General features: G+C 39.2%; 1 protein-coding gene across 1 annotated transcript in view; it reads right to left on the minus strand.

Annotated features, from left to right (window-relative positions):
* The window catches only part of ttbk2.S (tau tubulin kinase 2 S homeolog), a 46,887-nt gene that overhangs the window by 21,197 nt on the left and 2,032 nt on the right, over positions 1–23,658 (minus strand). Inside the window, exons 2-6 of the mRNA XM_018232251.2 lie at positions 11,099–11,252; positions 7,725–7,872; positions 6,191–6,264; positions 5,360–5,500; positions 2,179–2,283 (exon numbers count right to left, since the gene is read on the minus strand). Coding sequence (XP_018087740.1) covers positions 2,179–2,283; positions 5,360–5,500; positions 6,191–6,264; positions 7,725–7,872; positions 11,099–11,167 — 537 coding nt within the window. The 5' untranslated portion in view covers positions 11,168–11,252. The remainder of the gene's footprint in view (positions 1–2,178; positions 2,284–5,359; positions 5,501–6,190; positions 6,265–7,724; positions 7,873–11,098; positions 11,253–23,658) is intronic.

Consider the following 23,658-nt stretch of genomic DNA (forward strand, 5'->3'; position numbering starts at 1 on the left):
AGCACATGTGACAGTATATAATGGATGCAGCCTGACATAGCATTCTGCTGTTAGTTTAAACATTCAATACACAAATCTAGTGTATTAACTCAATTTATAAGCAAACACAACCAGCTCTTTGGCATTTTAGAAGCACAATACCCATATTGGAGATTTCACCCTCTACTCTTTCTGAAAAGACACCTCTCACCTACTTGTTCCCAAGCAGATTCAATTTGAAGATTTTAAATGCACATTTTCCTTGGATGTGCAGAATCAGAACACTTGTTTGTTTGTTAGACCAGTTATCCAGAATGCATCTTTCTGTAATTTGGATTTCCATATTTTAAGTCTACGAAAAAAAACCCCTTTCGACATCAAATAAACCCAACAGGATTGTTTTGCCTCAAATAAGGGTCTTAGTTGGGATCAAGTACAAGGCAAAGAAAAATGAAAATCATTTTACAAGATGTATATTACAGGTATAGGATCCCTTATTCAGAAAACAGATATCCAGAAACTCTCCCATAGACTCCATTTTATCCAAATAATCCACATTTTTAAAAATGATTTCAATTTTTTCTGTGTAATAATAAAACAGTCCCTTGTACTTGATCCCAACTAAAATATAATTAATCCTTATTGGAAGCAAAACCAGCCTATTGGTTTTATTTAATGTTTAAATTAATTTCTAGTAGACTTAAGGCATGACGACCCAAATTACGGAAAGATCCGTTATCCGGAAAACCCCAGGTCCCGAGCATTCTGGATAACAGGTCCCATACCTGTATTTGTTTAGAATAGACTCTATGGGGTATATTTATCAAAGAGTGAAGTTAATAGTGAAGTTCCGTCACTAGAGTGAAATTCCGCCACTCTCCATTCAATTCTATGGGATTTTTATAGGCGTATTTATCAAAGGGTGAACTTTCACTTCACCCATTGATAAATACGCCTTTCAAAATCCCACAGAAAGAATTGAGGGTTGCGGAATTTCACTCTAGGCGGAACTTCATTCTTTGATAAATTTACCCCTATGGGAGATATCCATTCTATAATTTGGAGCTTTCTGGATAATGGATCCTGTATATATTTTCTTGCATTAGATATCTATTATAGCAGAGCAAGGCTGCAGACATCATCCTGTACCTTATTATGTTCTCTTCCAAGAAATTATAAACCATGAATATGTGCAGTTGAAGCCATGTTTGTTGAGAAAAGAAAGTCAAGCGGCACAAGATGCCCCCCCACCAACACCACCGCAAACCATAAATCATAATCTGTAACACATATTTGGTGTTGGAAAATAATTTTTTCTATGAGTCATAAAACTCATCGAAGTTGTACGGTAAGTAGTGATGAGCAAAATTGTTCGCCAGGTTTTGCCACAAAAAAATTGTTGTGCCTCAAAAATAATTTGTCGCCCACTGACCAATGCATTTTGCAATTTTTTTTCTCCTGTTTTGTGATTTTTCGATATTCACCCATTACTAGTTATAAGCAAATAACAACCAACTACTTCAAATTAGACCAACAAAGCCACCCCCTACTTCCAGGGCCGGCCTTAGGCCTATTGGACCAATTGGGCCCAATAGGGCCCCGCACCTCTGGGGGCCCCGCACCTCTGGGGGCCCCGCACCACAGATAATATTTCCCTCAGCACATGATGCTGCCTGGCCTGCCCCCAACTTTGAGAGTTCAGCCCATCCCCAAATCCATAGGTCCAGCCCACCCCCAACTCTGATAAGCCAGCCTATCCCCCAACTCCATAGGTCTAGCCTGCCCCATATCTCATAGGCCCTGCCTGCCCCCAATCCAACCAAGCCTGCTCCCAAGCTGAATCGGCCCAGCCTGCCCCAAACTAATTGGCCCAGTCCACTCTCCTATTTCCTCCCCCTCTCTCTTACCCTGTGTGCCCCTATTATGTGCCCCTATTTCATCCCTCTCACTCTCTTACCTTGTCTGCCCCTTTCTTTTCTACTTTGTGCCTGTATGCCCTTATTTTCCTAAATACTTGGTGTGTCAGTAGCCAGCAACACTTTGTCTAGGGGCCCCGCCAACATGGTCACAATCGGGCCCCACGTTTGATAGGATCAGCCCTGCCTACTTCCCCAATGCCATTAGGATTTTAATGTATCCTTGTATTTTAGCGCATGGGAAAAGCAGCTCTACTTTTGACTTGCAACATCTGTGACTTACCGGACGGACCTCCCCACAGGAGTTGGTGAATTGCCGCGCAAGGCCAAAGTCCAGCATGTAACACTTTCTGCAGGTGCTTGGAAAACGTCCCATGGCAAAGTTGGACTAGAGTGTGAGAAGAAGGTAGATATGTGGAAGTAAAATATCTTCTAAGGAACTTAAATTACATGTGTATCATTTTGAAAATATATATTTGAGCAGATTTCCATTTGTTTAAGAAAAGCAGATAAGAAATGATACATCAGGGATCCCCAACCTTTTTCACCCATGAGCCACATTTAAATGTAAGGTTGGGGAGCAACATAAGCATGAAAATAGTTCCTGAGGATGCCAACGAAAGGCTGTGATTGCCTATTTGGTAGTCCCTATGTAAACTGGAAGCCTACAGAAAGCTCTATTTGGCAATACAACTGGTTTTTATACAACCAAAACTTGCCTCCAAGACAGAAATTCAAAATTAAGCACCTGCCTTGAAGCCACCGAGACCAACATCCAAGGGGTTGGGGAGCAACATGTTACTCACGAGCTACTGGTTGAGGACCACTGTGATACATGATATAGCCCAATTACTTTTCATTGTATGCCTTGTTTGTTAAAACTATTAACTTAACCCCATCACTCAACTAAGATATTCATGTTAGGAAGGATTTGCTTAATCCTATGAGGATGGACGATTATTTGGTTGGTTCCTAAAGATGGAAGTATTGTCATATTTCTATAAAACTTTGTAGCTATATGCTTAATATTGTCAAGTGACAAGGTATGCCATTTAGAAAGCATTTGGTCTCATATATCCTACCAAACAATTTTGTCAGATTTTGGAATTGGTGGGTTTTATGTTTACTTAAACTGCCAAATCCTGAGCATTCAGATGAACCTAATCTAAGCCATTTAAAGACCAGTAACATCAATTTTTTTTATTAAAACATTTGTTAGTGTAGAACCAAAAAAAAACCCCACAAAGACATATTACACTTTTAAATCTCTAAGTCTTTATTAAGAAATAACTTACCGAAACTCCACTTGCGCTCCTCTTCAAAAAAGGCGAACCGGCGATCCATTGTGTGGTGCTCGATTTCTCCTCCCTGCTTTCCTTATAGGAGATAGCCAGGGAGGAGAAATCGAGTGCCGCATGATGGATCATCGCGCGCAGCCTTTTCTGAAGAGGAGTGCAAGCGGATTTTCGGTAAGTTATTTCTTAATAAAGACTTAGCGATTTAAACGTTTAATATGTCTTTGTGGTTTTTTTTTGTTCTACACTAACGAATTTTTTAATTAATAAATTGATGTTACTGATTCTTTAAGACAAGTCACTTTAGAGCTCTGGACAAATTAATGAATAAATGTAAAAAAAACCATAGGCTGCACCACTTACAAAAGTGTTTAATCCAAACGTGCCTCAATACTCTCTGTTCCTTCAAGGAAGAGAGAGTTTGGAGGAACGTTCCGCTAGAAAGGCTACGATTTACAACAACATTACACTTTTGATGTTATTTCTTCACCTAAGCTCTGAATGAATATGCTTAGGATATTAAGACAGTTTGTGCATTAAAGGGGAAGGAAACCTCCTCGGCGCTAACCCCCCACCCCCCCTCCCGTGTATTGCCCCCCTCCCTCCTCCCCCCTGGCCTACCCCTCCCGCTGGGCAAATGCCCCTAACTTGTTACTTACCCTTCTGCGCAGGTCCAGTCCAGGGAGTTCACAGGCGACATCTTCTTCCACGCGATCTTCTTCCTGCTTTGACCGGCGCATGCGCAGTAGGATCGGTTCGCCGGTACGATCTACTGCGCATGCGCGTGACTTTTGGCGCATGCGCAGTAGATGCGTACCGGCGAAATGCTCCTACTGCGCATGCGCCAAAACGCCGGTCAAAGGAGGAAGAAGATCGCGTGGAAGAAGATGTCGCCTGTGAACTCCCTGGACTGGACCTGCGCAGAAGGGTAAGTAACAAGTTAGGGGCATTTACCCAGCGGGAGGGGTAGGCCAGGGGGGAGGAGGGAGGGGGCAATACACGGGAGGGGGGAGGGGGGTTAGCGCCAACGAGGTTTCCTTCCCCTTTAAGCTACCAAAAATGAGTGCTATCTGCCCTGATAATTTAAGAACAAACAAGGCATTGTAGGAATTAAGGTGGCCATACAAAGAGATCCACACATTTGGCGATTTCGCCAAACAAGCGGATCTCTTCCCGATATGCCCTCCTTCAAGGTGGGCAATATTGGGTTGATCCGATTGTGGGCCCTAGGGCCCAACGATCGGATCATAATGAAAACAATACGGGAAGTCGGATTGTGGGACTGCATCAACAAACAGATGTGGTCCGCAATCTGACAGAATTTTTACCCCTGCCCGATCGACATCTGGCTAACTGTCGGCCAGATATCGATCAGGGAAGCCCGTCAAAGGGCCCCACACATAGGCCAATAAGCTGCCGACTCAGTCTGTCTGGAGCTTTTATCGGCCTGTGTATGGCCAGCTTTAGAGTCATGGCTGGCAGACAGCGGACTATTCATACAAAGTTGCATTGGTTTGAGTCAGGGATAAGATAAGACAACAACTGCAAGAGACAAGATTTTAAATGCATTTATAAACAACTTTACAATCATGGAGCATTTTCATCAACATACAGTGTATACGTTTTTTAGAATTATATTTTTTATGCAAAAACAGCAATTATGTGGACATCCGCTTGAATTTATAAAAATGGCTACGGCTATAACGTACAGAGTTTAAAATGAATTTTACAAAGTTTTAAGAAAAACTGTTGAGGATTCATTCATGGGTAGCCAGTCAAAATATGACTGTAATGATGATGAAAATAATATTAAAAAAATCCATTAGCTGTCGAAACGTCAGACAGGGCAGCCGTGGGAACTGGCTTTTATGGTCCCTAAGCTGCCAATCGATGCTACTGTATGACCCAATAAAAATACAAGGATGAAAAACAGCGCAGAAGTTGAGTGAAAAAGTTAGATATTTGAAAGCTAAACAACATTTTTACAGTTTTTTTTCAGAAAGAGCTCATAATACCAAAGGGGGATTAATCTTGACTATGGCAAATGATCTTAACCAAATAATGAATAATAATTAATTATAGGAATACTTTTATCTTTTATTTTTTTGTGTGTGTCTCTATTTACTTGCCAATGTTTCTGTATGTGAACTTCATTTGAATGTAACTCACCGGTTTTATATCACGGTGTAAGAAGCCAACAGAATGGATGCTCTCTATGGATTCCAAGATCTGACGGCCAAGGCGAAGCATAGTGCTAATAGAGAAAGTACCTCGGGATTGGCTGCGGCGTAGATCTGCCAGATTGCGACCCTAAAACAGAGAGAAAAAGTCCCTAAAACCCAATCTGCGAATTTTCTATTTGCAGTTCAAAATAAAACAGATATAAACAAACAATAAGATAATATAACAAGTTATTAAAACTGATACACAAAATCCATAGTAATTTTTGGCTATATAACAAAGCAAACACTTTTGTTTATTTAAATTTTATCCATATAAAATTTGCATCACCTGTGAACAAAAAGGTTATTTATCAAACTCTGAAATGTTCTCACTTTTTTCTGAAAACCACTCAGACCAAATCCGCACAGACTATTTATGAATAATTTGTCATGAATTGTTCTTGAGCAGAAAAAGTCACAATAAAATAATCAGAATCCTGCAATTGTTTGCGGATTTTTTGCTTGAAACCTACGTTTTTTTTTCATAAAATTGCCCGAACGCTATGATTTTTTTTGGAAAGCCAGCGAAAGTCAAAAAATCTTCCAATTGTTAACGGGATATCTGCCATTGACTTTGTCATGTTCTCAGCAGGTCGAGTTGGAGTACTTTTATCAATCGGACTTTTAACACTATCGAGTTTTTTCCCTACAATAAAATGTTTTTTGAAAAATTCTGAGCTTAATAAATAACCCCCGAAGGTTCCGACTGAATACAAATCCTAAAATAATTGCATTAAAGCATGCTACAATAGGAAAGGTGTCCTTTTAAGTTACTCACCTGCAGCTGCATGACTACATAGTTAAATCGGTCGTTTCTCCCACATCCAACAAATCGACATACATGGTCTTTCCCTGCAAAATTAAAGAAAATATATTATCCCTTTCTGATAGACTGAGCCAACAGATGAGTGTTGGAGAGAAGTGGTCCATCCAATGTAGAAGAATAGATTTCCTGGCATAAAATAACACGGTTCTAAACAGAATACGTGCTGCCGAGTCTAAACCAATTTCATCTATGATACCAAAAAGGCAAGTTTTGGGTGAGAGTATTTGGTAGGGACGTTGCGTTCTGGATGAAATTTAGGACTAGTTCCCAAAGGAGGTAGATATGAGGGCACAGCTGTATTAGATGGAAGTAGTCAGCCTCAGAGGCATCACATTTAGGGCAGCAGGGAGAGTCCTGGATTCCCATACAATGTAGTCGTAAGGGCGTCAAGTGGAGCCTATGGATAATTTTAAATTGGATTAGTTTGTCTCTTGTAGAGATCAAATAATCATAAGCTCTACTCGTTCCTCCTCCTAGTCCTCATCATCCAGCTCCGGCAGGTCACGGTGCCAAACCGTGCACACTGTTCAAAAGGGGGATTGGAGTGTGTAAAGAAGCATAGAGTACAGTGTGGTGACCAGATTTTTAGAAGAGGGGTTTCAGAGAGTGGTTTCAATGTTAGTGAGTGTAAAGGGCACTATATTCCTTTGGAACTGCTGCCGAAAGGCCTGCTGAGGTTTTAGGACAATAGCATGACTTTTAATCAGAACTCATGTGCCCGTATATGGACCATGGGCCAATAGTATAATTTCCCTTCAACTGTCTCATTATATAGAGACTTAAAAAGAGAAGCATGCTGGTCAACTAGGTTTTTCAAGATTGTACACAGATATAAATACCATATTTGTCCTGATAAAATCTTAACTTAAGGATCAGTCACACTAAGGGGTTGATTTATTTATTGGCCAAGCATTCGTGATAACGACACATTTTTAGCAATCTTTTTTTTTCTATTTCTCTCTTAGTGCAGGATATTTTTTAAGCCCCCTAACAAACACCTTGTTCATTTTTTCAACTATTGACTATGAAGGTTTCTTTGCAAAGTCTCTCTTTTATAGTGCCTAGCTATTTTGGAGAGAGCTAGCATTGATCTCAAGTTTGTGGCTGCTGCTATTGGTCCCAAGTTACTGTACTCATCTTAAGCAGACTACTTCGATGTCATGTGCAAATGCATCTTAATTGAAGTAATAACATTAGACCAAGGTTAAGAAAATGATTCAATGCTCAGCGATGACAGGTTTAAAAAATCTTGTTTCTAAATATAAGCCATGACAGCAGCACAGGGAAAAAGTACCAAATAATCTGCCTAAATTTAAGTTTTCATATATCAGCAGGTTTGTAAATAAAAACCATGAACTGCCAAGAAATCGAAAAAAATATAATGGTCTTTTAGGTTTTATTTTTATACTTCCACCCTGCATGTTAGACCTTCAACTATTTAACACTTCTGACTGCTCCAGAGCCCATGGAAGGTGCTAAGTTTTACCTTGGAGTTTCTTCAAGACCGCAACCTCCATTTTCAGAACCTGCTTTGGTTGCTGGGCCGACTCCACTTTTAAGGCTACGTTCTCTCTTGTAAGCAAATCCACGGCATCGTATATCTCTCCAAAGCCACCACCACCAATTTTGCGTAGCTGCAAAGAAATTGAAAAGCGCCTAAAAACCCTCATTTCACAAACAGTGTTTGATTTAAACTTTCAATGATCTTACAAAGTTTAAAAAGACAAACAAAGTAGCATAGAAATGGAACAGGCACAATAAGCAATTATAAAGCAACAATAAAGCAGATTACTCAATAACATGACGGTAAAGTAGCATGGAGCTTAATTTTTTATTTTTAATTTCATGTCATTTAAGCTGCATGGCCTCCTCGTTGGTTCCAGATATTTATTTTGAGACAAGGGCAGGGTCCTGTCTTATCTTTTTGGAATTTACTAATTGTCCAACAATTAACTCATCAACTTGCCCTCAACTACCCCAACAGCTCATGTAATTTTAACCTTACAGAAGGCTGTATTTTTACAGCCCACATAATTACCAGCACACACATAAAAACCTGCAGATATATTTAAAGCTGGAAAACAATGCGTGAATGTGTCTAATATGTCAATTGCATTATGGTAACTGACTCCAGAGTCTAGAATATATATAGATTTAGTTAATATTCTAAACCACTGTACCCCAACCAGTAGCTCATGTGTAACATGTTGCTTTTCAACCCCTTGGATGTTGCTCTCAGTGGCCTCAAAGCAGGAGCTTATTTTTCAATTCCAGGCTTGGAGGCGAGTTCTGATTGTATAAAAACCAGATGTACTGCCAAACAGAGCCTCCTGAAGGCTGTCAGTCCATATAGGGGCTACCAAATAGCCAATCACAGCCTTTATTTTGCACCACCAAGTAAGATTTTTCATGCTTGCATTGCTCCCCAACTCCTTTTTCTTCTGAATGTTGCTCACGGGTTCAAAAGGATGGGGATCCCTGCTCTAAACCATTAATAATCTACCGTATATACTCGAGTATAAGCCGTCCCGAGTATAAGCCGAGGTACCTAATTTTACCTCCAAAAACTGGGAAAGCTTATTGACTCGAGTATAAGCCTAGGGTGAGAAATGCAGCAGCTTCTGGTAAGTTTCAATCAAAAAATTGAGGGTTTCTGCTCCCATTGGAGGTGCCGGTGTCTCGTTTTTGGATGCCGGTGACCGTTTTTGCGCTTGACCCGAGTATAAGCCGAGGTAGAGTTTTTTAGCATATTTTGGAGGCTGAAAAACTCGTCTTATACCGAGTATATACGGTACATCCTTTATTTGCACCAATAAGTGCATAAAGGCCAAACACTAAAATAGTAATAAAGCAGCTGAAGGATTAATGAGCAGGGGGATAGGATTGCAGTTCATAAATCCATATGAGTGCCTTCCCATTAAAACATAGAAGCAAATAATACCCCCAACACCAGGTGATTACCCTTCTCTTCAGGGACATTTTGTAAGAAAGCAGAAATCTCTTTCATATAAATTATGCACACCACTTCATTTATATTTTTACTTAAAAATTCTCTTGTTGATAAGAAAGTCACAATGATTAATCCAATCCAGCTTGAATTTCCCTAGAGGTTTTCCACGCACCTGATCCTTGTCATCTTCTATGAGACCATCAATGTAATGCTTTTATGAGTAACCCTTGATATAGGCAACATGTGACAATGCACCTTTTATATAAGCCAGGCGCTCTCTACACAAAAACTTTAAAATCAACTAAAAAAAAAAAAATGTATATATATATATATATATATATATATATATATATATATATATATATATATATATACACAGAGGCCAAAAAGTTATGTTTTATTACCTACTTGTACATTTTAGCACCAACATATTCCACAGTACTGTACAATAAATGAAGTATACAATGAACATACAGATTACATCAAAATATACAGTTGATAACTGACAGACACAGAATGATTGATCCTTAAGGGTAGGACTCCACGGGCGATTTCAAAGCGATCCAACGCGCTACGCAAACACTAGGGATGCACCGAATCCAGGATTTGGTTCAGGATTCGGCCTTTTTGAGCAGGATTCGGATTCGGCCGAATCCTTGTGCATGGCCCAACTGAATCTTAATTTGTATATGTAAATTAAGGGCGAGTAGGGAAATCATGTGACTTTTCGTCACAAAAGCTATTACTATAAGCAACAGCAATGTTGGATTGTGTCGCACCATAGTCCGACGCGACTGTCATATGCACCTGCATCCGAAAGTCATGTCGGATGAATGTTGCAACACAATCCAACATTTTCATCTCTTACCTTATTTCCGTTGCATCCGACTTGACACCTGATTTTTTTATATTCAATTTTAAAATCTGACATGGGGCTAGACATTTTGTCAATTTCCCAGCTGCCCCCAGTCATGTGACTTGTGCCTGCACTTTAGGAGAGAAATGCTTTCTGGCAGACTGCTGTTTTTCCTTCTCAATGTAACTGAATGTGTCTCAGTGAAACATGGGTTTTAACTATTGAGTGTTGTTCTTAGATCTACCAGGGAGCTGTTATCTTGTGTTAGGGAGCTGCTATCTGGTTACCTTCCCATTGCTCTTTTCTTTGGCTGCTGTGGGGAAAAAGGAAGGGGGTGATATCACTCTAACTTGCAGTACAGCAGTAAAGAGTGATTGAAGTTTATCAGAGCACAAGTCACATGATTTGGGGCAGCTGGGAAATTGACAATATGTCTAGCCCCATGTCAGATTTCAAAATTGAATATAAAAAAATCTGTTTGCTCTTTTGAGAAATGGATTTCAGCGCAGAATTCTGCTGGAGCAGCACTATTAACTGATTCATTTTGAAAAAAAAAAAAAAAAAATTCCCATGACAGTATCCCTTTAAATTTGGTGATATTTTATTCAATTAAGGAAGTGCATACGTTGTTTGTATTTTTTGTTTTTCTCTGGTTTGGAAACCTTTAGTATTGGGCATCTGACTTGATATCTGCGCAAGGTGTTGAGCTTTTCTTGTTTAACATTAAGAGCTGAATCATCAGATATGCATGAAAAACAAAGTAAATTCTTTAGCTCTATCTGACAAGTCAGCATTAACGTTACAATGTTTGGGCACCTTCAAAACGTGCCCGATTTTCAGTCCAGCCCGATCGATCACTCAATGAGATGATATCCAAGGCTTTTTACGGATATTGGTCACCTTGTCTCCCACACACACCAATTATATATCTTTTGTACGATAATATCGGTGCGTCTATGGCCACCTTTAGAATAAATCAGTTTAAGGGGACAAATGTGCACTGTGCATACAGTATCCCAATATTGCAGTAAATATTGGTTTTTACTTCACTTACCACTTTCCATCTTTCCTTGACTAGGATTCCTACAGTAAGTATATCCGGCTGCTCTCCTCCTCCGCTCATTGCAGTTGCTGTTGGAGCTGCTAAGCAAATCTTCCGTTACTTGATATCATCCGGCTCCCAGAGGAGACTTCCATTTACCCAGAGGCTGAAGAGAGGAGAGAAGAGGTTTTATGCTGATTAACAAGAAGATTTATACTGATACGGTTGCCAGTTATTCATGCTATAAAAATAAGGATTCCAGGTCATAGTTCTACTACATGTGAACACCCACATAAATCTAAGGCACACTTTAGAAGAAGAGAGGTACAACCAGGAACGATGAAGAACAGAAAGTGATAACCTGCTAGCCATTGTGTTGAGTATTCATTCCTATACATATAAACATAAGCAAACATTATAAAAACAAAGGTTAGAAGATTTTTCCTCTGTTTTAGAAACCATTTGGCTCTACTTGTCCTTATCCCCATTGGGTGACGTACAAGAGTACAACCCCATACATGTATTGACACAAATGCACATTAAAGTAGAATTCAATCGTAAAGTAAAAAAAAACCTACCCCCCCTACCCTACATGCTTTTGGCACAAGCAGAGGAATAGAAGAATCACATGCAAACATATCCACACAATTATGCATTACCTTACATAAAAATGAACTAGACATATTAGTAAAATACAGCAACATGGTTTCTTAATAATAATATTTGAATTTCGCGACACAAACTCAGCCGAAGCTGCACGAAACCCATAAATGTGGCGCAATTATTCAAGAAGACGACGGAGGAGCTGGATGAAACGGGCTTTCGCGCCGAGGGTGCAGAGGGACCCACTAGACCACCAGGCAAGATTCTCAAGGTTATAGTTAGTAAATAGTTCCAATCATACTGGTAAAGGGTTATAGCTGATGTGGCATATGCAAAGTGGCAATTTTTAGCTAACAGATATATGCCTGAAGCTGACAGTAAAGACCCTCATTTACTTTAAAGGGATACTGTCATGGGAAAAACATTTTTTTCAGTTAATAGTGCTACTCCAGCAGAATTCTGCACTGAAATCCATTTCTCAAAAGAGCAAACAGATTTTTTTTTAATTCAATTTAGAAATCTGACATGGGGCTAGACATTTTGTCAATTTCCCAGCTGCCCCAATTCATGTGACTTTGCTCTGATAAACTTCAATCACTTCAATCATTCTTTACTGCTGTACTGCAAGTTGGAGTGATATTACCCCCCTCCCTTTTTCCCCCCAGCAGCCAAACAAAAGAACAATGGGAAGGTAACCAGATAGCAGCTCCCTAACACAAGATAACAGCTGCCTGGTAGATTTAAGAACATCACTTAAAAGTAAAAACCCATGTCCCACTGATACACATTCAGTTACATTGAGAAGGAAAAACAGCAGCCTGCCAGAAAGCATTTCTCTCCTAAAGTGCAGGCACAAGTCACATGACTGGGGGCAGCTGGGAAATTGACAAAATGTCTAGCCCCATGTCAGATTTCAAAATTGAATAAAAAAAAATCTGTTTGCTCTTTTGAGAAATGGATTTCAGTGCAGAATTCTGTTGGAGTAGCACTATTAACTGATGTGTTTTGAAAAAAAACATGTTTGCCAATGACAGAATCCCTTTAAAGTTAAATGCTTGGCACCAGATTTCTGCCCAAAAAAACAAATACATTTAAAATTTGCTGAGTTTCCATACATGTAAGCCAGATAAACGGCCTCATAATGAAGGCATGAATACAGTTAGGTCCATAAATATTTGGACAGACAACTTGTTTTTCTAATTTTGGTTCTGTACATTACCACAATGAATTTTAAATGAAACAACTCAGATGCAGTTGAACTGCAGACTTTCAGCTTTATTTCAGTGGGTTGAACAAAAAGATTGTATAACAATGTGAGGAACTAAAGCCTTTTTTGAACACAATCACTTCATTTCAGGGACTCAAAAGCAATTGGACAATTGACTCAAAGGCTGTTTCATGGGCAGGTGGGGGCAATTCCTTCGTTATGTCATTATCAATGAAGCAGATAAAAGCCCTGGAGTTGTTTTGAGGAGGGTGCTTGTATGTGGAACAGACAACATGGTTGTAAAGGAGCTCTCCATGCAGGTGAAACAAGTCCTCCTTAAGCTGCAAAAACAGAAAAAACCCATCCGAGAAATTGCTACAATATTAGGAGAGGCAAAATCTACAGTTTGGTACATCCGGAGAAAGAAAGAAATCACTGGTGAACTCAGCAACCCAAAAAGACCTGGACGTCCACGGAAGACAACAGTGGTGGATGATCTCAGAATCATTTCCATGGTGAAGAGAAAGCCCTTCACAACAGCAAAACAAGTGAACAACACTCTCCAGGAGGTAGAGTATCAATTTCCAAGTCTACCATAAAGAGAAGACTGTATGAAAGTAAATACAGAAGGGGCACTGCAAGGTACAAGCCACTCATAAGCAATAATACAAAGGCTAGATTGGACTTTGCTAAAAAAAAACATCTAAAAAAGCCAGCACAGTTCTAGAAAAAAACATTCTTTGGACAGATGAAACCAAGATAAACCTCTATCAGAATGATGGCAAGAAAAAAGTCTGGAGAAGGAGTGGAAGAGCTGATGATCCAAAGCATAGCACATGATGTATAAAAGATTTGGGGGGCAGTGTGGTGGCTTGGGCGTGCATGGCTGCCAGTGGCACTGGGACACTAGTGTTTATCCATCATGTGACACAGGACAGAAGCACAAGAATGAATTGTGAGCTCTTCAGAGACACTGTCTGCTCAAATCCAGCTAAATGCACTCACATTGATTGGGAGGCGTCTCATAATGACCCAAAATATACAGCCAAAGCAACCCAGGAGTTTATCAAAGCAAAGAAGTGGAATATTGTTGAATGGCCAAGTCACCTGATCTGAACCCAATTGATCTGCATTTCACTTGTTGAAGACTAAACTTGGGACAGAAAGGCCACAAACAAACAGCAAGTGAAAGAAGCGGCTGCAGTAAAGGCCTGGAAAACCCAGAATCTGGTGATGTCCATGAGTTCAAGACTTCAGCCTGTCATTGCCAGCAAAGGGTTTTCAACTAAGTATTAGAAATGAACATTTTATTTTCAGTTTTTTGATTTGTCCAATTATTTCTGAGCCTGAAATGAAGTGATTGTGTTAAAAAAAGGCTTTAGTTCCTCCCATTTTTGTGCAATCTTTTTGTTCAACCCACTGAATTAAAGGTGAAAGTCTGCAGTTCAACTGCATCTGAGTTGTTTCATTAGAAATTCATTGTGGTAATGTACAGAACCAAAATTAGAAAAAAAAGTTGTCTCTGTCAAAAGATTTATGGACCTAACTGTATAAGGAATGAAAGCAGCCTGCACACAAAAGCTGGCTAGAAATTTTTTTTGTTTTGCTTTCTCCTCATATTGCTGAACATTTCTGTTACACACTGGGTAGATCCCTCCATTATCATGGCCCTTCCTCCTGAGGAGGGGGCTGCAACGTAAGACTGGGAAAAGTCAGCAGCAATGGGAAAAATAAAAACTAGGTAAATAGACAGGCTGTGCAACATAAACAATGTTTCTAATATAGTAAATTATCCAAAAATGTAATGTATAAAGGCTGGAGTAACTGGATGTGTAACATAATAGTCACAACACTACTTCCTGCTTTGCAGCTCTCTTGGTTTCCACTGATTGGTTACCAGACAGTAACCAATCAGTGACTTGAGGGGGAGGCACATGGGTCATAACTGTTGCTTTTGAATCTGAGCTGAATGCTGAGGCTCAATTGCAAACTCACTGAACTGTTATGTCCCATATGGGCCGCCTTATAGTCACTGACTAACTCCGCGTTAGAGAGCTGAAAAGCAGGAAGTAGTGTTCTGGCTATTATGTTACACATCCACTCACTCCAGCCTTTATATATTACATTTTTAGCTAACTAACTATATTAGAAACATTTTTTATTCTGCACAGCCTATTGCTTTCCCCAGTTTTTTTTTATTTTTACACCGAACTGTTCCCTTAAAGGAGAACTAAACTTTAAAAACATATATGGCTAAAAATGCAGCTTTTAAATGGGCGTTGCTGACCCCTTCTAAAAAGCAAATGCTCTGTAAGGCTACACATGTGTTGTTATTGATACTTGGTATTACTCATCTTTCTATTCAGCCCTCCTATTCCTATTTCAGTCTATTATTTAATCAATGCCTGGTTGCTAGGGGTATTTGCACCCTAGCAACCAGATTGCTTAAAATGCAAATTGAAGAGTTGCTGAATAAAAAGCTAAAAAGCCCTCTCCTATTCAACATCCAACACAGATAGCTGCTGAAATTCCAAACTGGACAAAATCCTATGTAAAGAAATGTAGACCATTACATTAATTACAAGGTACAATTACTTAATGACCAGTACATAATAGAACCACTTCTAAGTATTGACTGGCGAGTAACCAATGAGCAGGCAATCTAGGAATTGAAGGATTTACAATAATTTAAATTATTATTAGGAATTGACCGATACCCACCCCAACAATACTTGCAATTAAAATGAGTGGTAACTGAAAGGGAAGATATAAATTGAACAATATGTGAGAAAACACCATAATGTAATGAATTGAGTGACTAAAAGGCCAATACTGTACTGTTAAAACTAGGGATGTACTGAATCCACTTTTTTCCAATCGGCCGAATCCTTGTTGAAAGATTCGGCCGAATACTGAACCCGAATCCTAATTTGCATATGCATATTAGGGTCAGGAATGGAAAAAGTGGAAAAAATTCTTCTTTTGTGATGTTTTCCCTACCGGCCCTAATTTAAATATGCAAATTAGGATTCGGCACAAGGATTCTGCTGAAAAAGGCCAAATCCTGGCCGAATCCTGGATTCGGTGCATCCCTATAAGAAAAATAAAGAGAACGAGGGAAGCCCTGGGCATTGTAAGCTCTACTGTCAAGGACTTTCTTTTTGTCTCTTTAACACTTGGCACTTAATCTTGAATTTTAACTGTACTTTGTATTTTTTGATTTGTATTTATTAAAGGATTAAACTCCATTTGTTCTATTAATGCACTGTCCTGCTGTAACAGTGCTGTGTGTATAGAAAAACATACATGAATATGTTGTGTAAGAAATTTCCGTATGTCTCCCTTCATAATCATGATGTATTTTTAAAGTGCCAGCAAGTTCCACAGCGCATTACATTAATTTCCAATCAACAGTAATACAAGGATTACAGAGTAAAAATAGATTTAGTGGACTCAACTTGCAAGACCTTATTATAAAATGTTAGCAGTACAGGTTATCCAGTATGCTTGGGACCTGGGGTTTTCTGAATAATGGATCTTTCTGTAATTTGGATCTTCATACCTTAAAGGGGTGGTTCACCTTTAAGTTAAATTTTAATATGTCATAGAATGGGTAACTTTTCATTTGGCCTTCATTTTTTCTTTTTTACTGTAGCTTTTTATTCAGCAGCTCTGCAGTTTGCAATTTCAGCAATCTGGTTGCTCGGGTCCAAGTTACCCTAGTAACCATTCATTGATTTGAATAAAAACTGTAGGGATGCACCAAATCCACTATTTTGGATTCGACTGAATCCCCGAATCCTTCGGCCGAATCCGAATCCTGATTTGCATATGCTAATTAGGGGTTGGAAGGGGAAAATATTTTTTACTTCCTTGTTTTGTGACAAAAAGTCACGTGATTTCCCTCCCGCCCTAATTTGCATATGCAAATTAGGGTTCATATTCAGTTCAGCCAGGCAGAAGGATTTGCCCAAATCTGAATCCTGCTGAAAAAGGGAGAATCCTGTCCAAATCCCAAATCGAATCCTGGATTCGGCGCATGCCTAAAAAACTTATGAATAGAAGAGGCCTGAATAGAAATAGGAATAATAAAAAGTAGCAATAACAATCAATGTGTACCCTTACAGAGCATTTGTTTTTTACATGGGGTCAGTGACCCCCATTTGAAAGCTGGAAAGGGTCAGCAGAAAAAGGCAAATAACTCAAAAAGTATAACATATAAATAATGAAAACCAATTGCAAAGTTGCTAGGAACTGAAAATTCTATAACATACTAAAAGTTGCCTCATTTTGTGGACACTGTTATTAAGACGAGCCTTGTATCATCTCAGAATCTTGTTTGTGCACCAGAATGGGGGACCTGATGTCCATCCCCATGTCCTGGTTACACAATTAAATGGTGAAGAGAACTGGGGGAGTGTGGGGAGCAGTGACATGTAGGAAGTGCTGAATGGAAAGTGAAAGTTATTGTCTGCCTAAGGCATAGAGGAGGGGCAGACAATATTTGATTGACAGCTGAGATGTTTAAATGAGTTTACAACAGCTATGAATGCTTTAATAAAAAAAGAAATTAGGATTTCATGTTTAATTTGAAAAGGACTTTTATTATACAGCTTTTTATGTCTGGGTGACAGATTTATCAAGGGTCGAATTTTGAGTTCATGGGAGTCATTAAAAACTCCCATGCAGTCGGAATTCGACCAATTGCAATTTATTTAAAAAAACATCGAATTTTTGAAACTTGGTTTTGAGCCGCAAACTCAAATCTAATTCAAATCGGGAAAAAAACCCTTGAAATTCTAATTCAAATTTTCACATCGACCCTTGATAACTCTGCCCTTAAATGTGAACATCTGATAAAGGTAAAAAAAGCATCATCCCTTGTGGATTGTGTGTTGCATATGGACCTTTTGCAACTGTCATGCTTGTAGATCCATATGTTGGGGGTGGAAATCTGAATGTACTGTGTAGGAACAGCAAAGCACTGGACTCCTTACTGTATGAGTATACATAAAGATTACATACATAGGACATATATTCTGTGCAGATTAGGAGTAGACGCGCGGTATTAGAATAAAGAAAAAAAGGTCTAATGATATCTGACGATTATTTGGAGATTTGTGTTTTGAAAAGGAAGAATGGATGTAAAGCTTGCTGAGCACACAAGGCCCAGAAAGAGAATGCACATACAGTAAAGATGACAGAAACAAGTGATATTATGGAGACAGAATATAATTCAAATGGTCAGGAACCTATGGAGGTTTGTACCAGGGGAAGGAGGAGTTCTTGTGCTTCAGACACTACATGAAATAAATGTATCTTTGGGGCAGAGAATGATCAGCAGTGATTATTGCATAGTGATGATAATATAGTGGATAATGTACCCCCTACTGTCATTTATAAAGATATTATAAGTCACCCAGGAGTTATGTTACCATATAAAAGCACGAGGCCGGGGGGGGGGGGGTCTGCGTTAAATTCTGATCCGTTGCGTCAAATTCGTTGGCCTGGGGCCCCTTTTATAGACGGTGCGTTCTGATGTCATGGAACTCCGAGGTAACTTCTAATATCCTCATATTTTGCTGCAACTGGGGGCACTTTATTTATTATAATACACAAGGTTCAGTGAGTCATGTGACAGAAATGACATCAGAACTCACCGTTTATAACTGATGACATCAGAACTCACCGTTTATAACTGATGACATCAGAACTCACCGTTTATAAGGATATAATTTACAGGATATTCATGGCCTTTGTGTATTATATATATATATATACACACACACACACAAATAGACACACACATATATATATATATATAGTCCCACAGTGAGAAAGGTCCCCATGTGGGACCAAAACGTTGGATTGAGATGTAATCTTGTTTGAAAATAAAAGAAAATAGTTTTCCCCTTCACTACAGTGTGTGCGGATCCTCCATACACAGTATATATATATACACACATATACCCCTTTAAGTGCCAGCAGAATTTCACATTTTGGTTACGCGAAATGCCAGCCGTTTTTGAAACATTTTGTGCTCTCTCTCTTTAGGGGCATTTTCTGAGGGGAAACCTATAGTTTACCTAGGAAAACTATACATTGTTTTTTTCGGTAGAAACTGAGCTTTCTAAATCTGCCTGAGTTTTCATGTATTTCCACCTGTGCAAAAAAATTTATAGTGCTAAATACCAAAAAAAAAAGAAAAATTACCATTTTTCTTCGTATATCAATTTATACCAGAAAAATATTTCATTTTACGGATGAAAATCCAACTGATTTGGAAAGCCTTATGTCTCTCGAACGTGCCAATACCAGATATGTATAGTTTTAGGGAGATTTAGGACTTCTGTACCTCAAAAACTCCCGGCAGTATATTGCCGAATTTTGAAAGCACTAAGGCAGAAAACGGCATGCTTTAGATTCCAAGGCAAAAACTCCTGAAACCGTAGGTTTACCCCAGAAAACCATACATTTTTGAAAAGTACACATTCTGCCGATTACAAAATGGGTAACTATGTCTCTCTACTCCCAACTACCAAACATAAAAGCTTGTCTGAACATAGCGGTTCTTCAAAAAAAAATTCAAAATTCTGAAAAATCATTTCAAAGGTTTTATTTTGCTGCTCCGCATATCCCAAACTATATTAGGTACCAAGAAAAAGCACCTGAAATATGATTGCCAGGGGTCCACTGAACAGTTTGATACCCATTATGCATAGGTTTACCAAAGTATCTGGCATTTAGAGACACCAATATGAAGTTAGCACATCCAAATTGATCAGGACTTTACTTCAGCTACTGAGAAATCAACACATTGACTGCATTTTTTTTGGGGTAAAAACACAGAAATATATGTTTACCCCCCAAACCCATATATTTTTGGAAAGTACACATTCTACCGAATCTAAAATGGGTACCCATGCCTTTCTGCTCCAAAACTACTGAGTCGCAAGGCTTTCCCAAAATTGTCGGTTTTGGTGAAATATGTGAAAATTGCCTCAAACCTTCAACTTCCCAGCACCATATCACCCATGTATCATTATGCACTAAGAAAAAGCACCCTAAATATGATTGCCATGGTTCCTCTGAACATTTTGGTGGCCATTGTTCATAGGTTTACCAAAGTATCTGGCATTTAGAGGCCCCAAAATGAAGTTAGCGCATACAAACAGTCCCGTGGGTAACTTCAGCTAATGAAAAATCAACACATTGACTGCATTTTTGTGGGGTAAAAACACAGAAATATATGTTTACCCCCAAAACCCATATATTTTTGGAAAGTACACATTCTACCGAATCTAAAATGGGTACCCATGCCTTTCTGCTCCAAACTACTGAGTCGCAAGGCTTTCCCACAATTGTCGGTTTTGGTGAAATATGTGAAAATTGCCTCAAACCTTCAACTTCTCAGCACCATATCACCCATGTATCGTTATGCACCAAGAAAAAGCACCCTAAATATGATTGCCAGGGTTCCTCCAAACAGTTTGGTGGCCATTGTTCCTAGGTTTACCAAAGTATCTGGCATTTAGAGGCCCCAAAATGAAGTTAGCGCATACAAACAGTCCCGTGGGTAACTTCAGCTAATGAAAAATCAACACATTGACTGCATTTTTGTGGGGTAAAAACACAGAAATATATGTTTACCCCCAAAACCCATATATTTTTGGAAAGTACACATTCTACCGAATCTAAAATGGGTACCCATGCCTTTCTGCTCCAAACTACTGAGTCGCAAGGCTTTCCCACAATTGTCGGTTTTGGTGAAATATCTGAAAATTGCCTCAAAGCTTCAACTTCTCAGCACCATATCGCCCATGTATCGTTACGCACCAAGATAAAGCACCCTAAATATGATTGCCAGGGTTCCTCCGAACAGTTTGGTGGCCATTGTTCCTAGGTTTACCAAAGTATCTGGCATTTAGAGGCCCCAAAATGAAGATAGCGCATACAAACAGTCCCGTGGGTAACTTCAGCTAATGAAAAATCAACACATTGACTGCATTTTTGTGGGGTAAAAACACAGAAATATATGTTGACCCCCCAAACCCATATATTTTTGGAAAGTACACATTCTACCGAATCTAAAATGGGTACCCATGCCTTTCTGCTCCAAACTACTGAGTCGCAAGGCTTTCCTACAATTGTCGGTTTTGGTGAAATATCTGAAAATTGCCTCAAAGCTTCAACTTCTCAGCACCATATCACCCATGTATCGTTACGCACCAAGAAAACGCACCCTAAATATGATTGCCAGGGTTCCTCCAAACAGTTTGGTGGCCATTGTTCATAGGTTTACCAAAGTATCTGGCATTTAGAGGCCTCAAAATGAAGTTAGCGCAGACAAATAGTCCTGTAGGTAACTTCATCTAATGAGAAATCAACACATTGACTGCATTTTTGTGGGGTAAAAACACAGAAATATATGTTTACCCCCCAAACCCATATATTTTTGGAAAGTACACATTCTACTGAATCTAAAATGGGTACCCATGCCTTTCTGCTCCAAACTACTGAGTCGCAAGGCTTTCCCAAAGTTGTCAGTTTTGGTGAAATATCTGAAAATTGCCTCAAAGCTTCAACTTCCCAGCACTATATCACCCATGTATCATTACGTACTAAGAAAAAGCACCCTAAATATGATTGCCAGGGTTCCTCTGAACATTTTGGTGGCCATTGTTCATAAGTTTACCAAAGTATCTGGCATTTAGAGGCCCCAAAATGAAGTTAGCGCATACAAACAGTCCCGTGGGTAACTTCAGCTAATGAAAAATCAACACATTGACTGCATTTTTGTGGGGTAAAAACACAGAAATATATGTTTGCCCCCCAAAACCCATATAGTTTTGGAAAGTACACATTCTACCGAATCTAAAATGGGTACCCATGCCTTTCTGCTCCAAACTACTGAGTCGCAAGGCTTTGCCAAATTTGGCGGTTTTGGTGAAATATCTGGAAATTGCCTCAAAGCTTCAACTTTCCAGCATCGTATTGTCCATGTATCATTACCAGCATAAAGCATCCTAAATATAAACATAGGGGTCTACTAAACAGTTTGATGCCCAATGTGCATAGATATACCAAACTTTGTGGCGCACAGAGACCCCCAAATGACAATATGTATAGACATTTTCACGGCTGACGCGCTTGCTGCTTCAATATAACCACCTGGTGTGTGTATTATGCGACATTAGACCACCTAACAGTACAGAGACCCCAGAAAACCATATATTTTCAGAAAGTACACATTCTGACGAATCCAATATGGGTAAATAAGTGTTTCTACTGCAAACTGCCAAACTGCAAAGCAATGCTGAAAATAACAGTTTTTATCAAATTTCAGAAAATCGTCACAAAGCTTGAATTCTACCCCATTATATGCCACACATTTCGTAACTTATCAGCATAAAACATCCTAAATATGAATGCCAGGGGTCTACTGAACACTTTGATGCCCAATATGCATAGATATACCAAACTATGTGGCGCACAGAGACCCCCAAATGACAATAGTGTATATACATTTTCACGGCTGACGCGCTGGCTGCTGCAATATAAGCACCTGGTGTGTGTATTATGCAACATTAGACCCCCCTAACAGTACAGAGACCCCAGAAAACCATATATTTTCAGAAAGTACACATTCTGACGAATCCAATATGGGTAAATAAGTGTTTCTACTGCAAACTGCCAAACTGCAAAGCAATGCTGAACATAACGGTTTTTATCAAATTTCTGAAAATCGTCACAAAGCTTGAATTTTACCCCATTATATGCCACACATTTCGTAACGTATCAGCATAAAACATCCTAAATATGAACGCCAGGGGTCTACTGAACACTTTGATGCCCAATATGCATAGATATACCAAACTATGTGGCGCACAGAGACCCCCAAATGACAATAGTGTATATACATTTTCACGGCTGACGCGCTGGCTGCTGCAATATGAGCACCTGGTGTGTGTATTATGCGACATTAGACCCCCCTAACAGTACAGAGACCCCAGAAAACCATATATTTTCAGAAAGTACACATTCTGACGAATCCAATATGGGTAAATAAGTGTTTTTACTGCAAACTGCCAAACTGCAAAGCAATGCTGAACATAACGGTTTTTATCAAATTTCGGAAAATCGTCACAAAGCTTGAATTCTACCCCATTATATGCCACACATTTCGTAACTTATCAGCATAAAACATCCTAAATATGAACGCCAGGGGTCTACTGAACACTTTGATGCCCAGTATGCATAGATATACCAAACTATGTGGCGCACAGAGACCCCCAAATGACAATAGTGTATATACATTTTCAAGGCTGATGCGCTGGCTGCTGCAATATAAGCACCTGGTGTGTGTATTATGCGACATTAGACCCCCCTAACAGTACAGAGACCCCAGAAAACCATATATTTTCAGAAAGTACACATTCTGACGAATCCAATATGGGTAAATAAGTGTTTCTACTGCAAACTGTCAAACTGCAAAGCAATGCTGAACATAACGGTTTTTATCAAATTTCTGAAAATCGTCACAAAGCTTGAATTTTACCCCATTATATGCCACACATTTCGTAACGTATCAGCATAAAACATCCTAAATATGAACGCCAGGGGTCTACTGAACACTTTGATGCCCAATATGCATAGATATACCAAACTATGTGGCGCACAGAGACCCCCAAATGACAATAGTGTATATACATTTTCACGGCTGACGCGCTGGCTGCTGCAATATGAGCACCTGGTGTGTGTA

Source organism: Xenopus laevis, chromosome 8S (assembly GCF_017654675.1).
Source record: "Xenopus laevis strain J_2021 chromosome 8S, Xenopus_laevis_v10.1, whole genome shotgun sequence".
In the NCBI taxonomy this organism is placed as follows: domain Eukaryota; kingdom Metazoa; phylum Chordata; class Amphibia; order Anura; family Pipidae; genus Xenopus; species Xenopus laevis.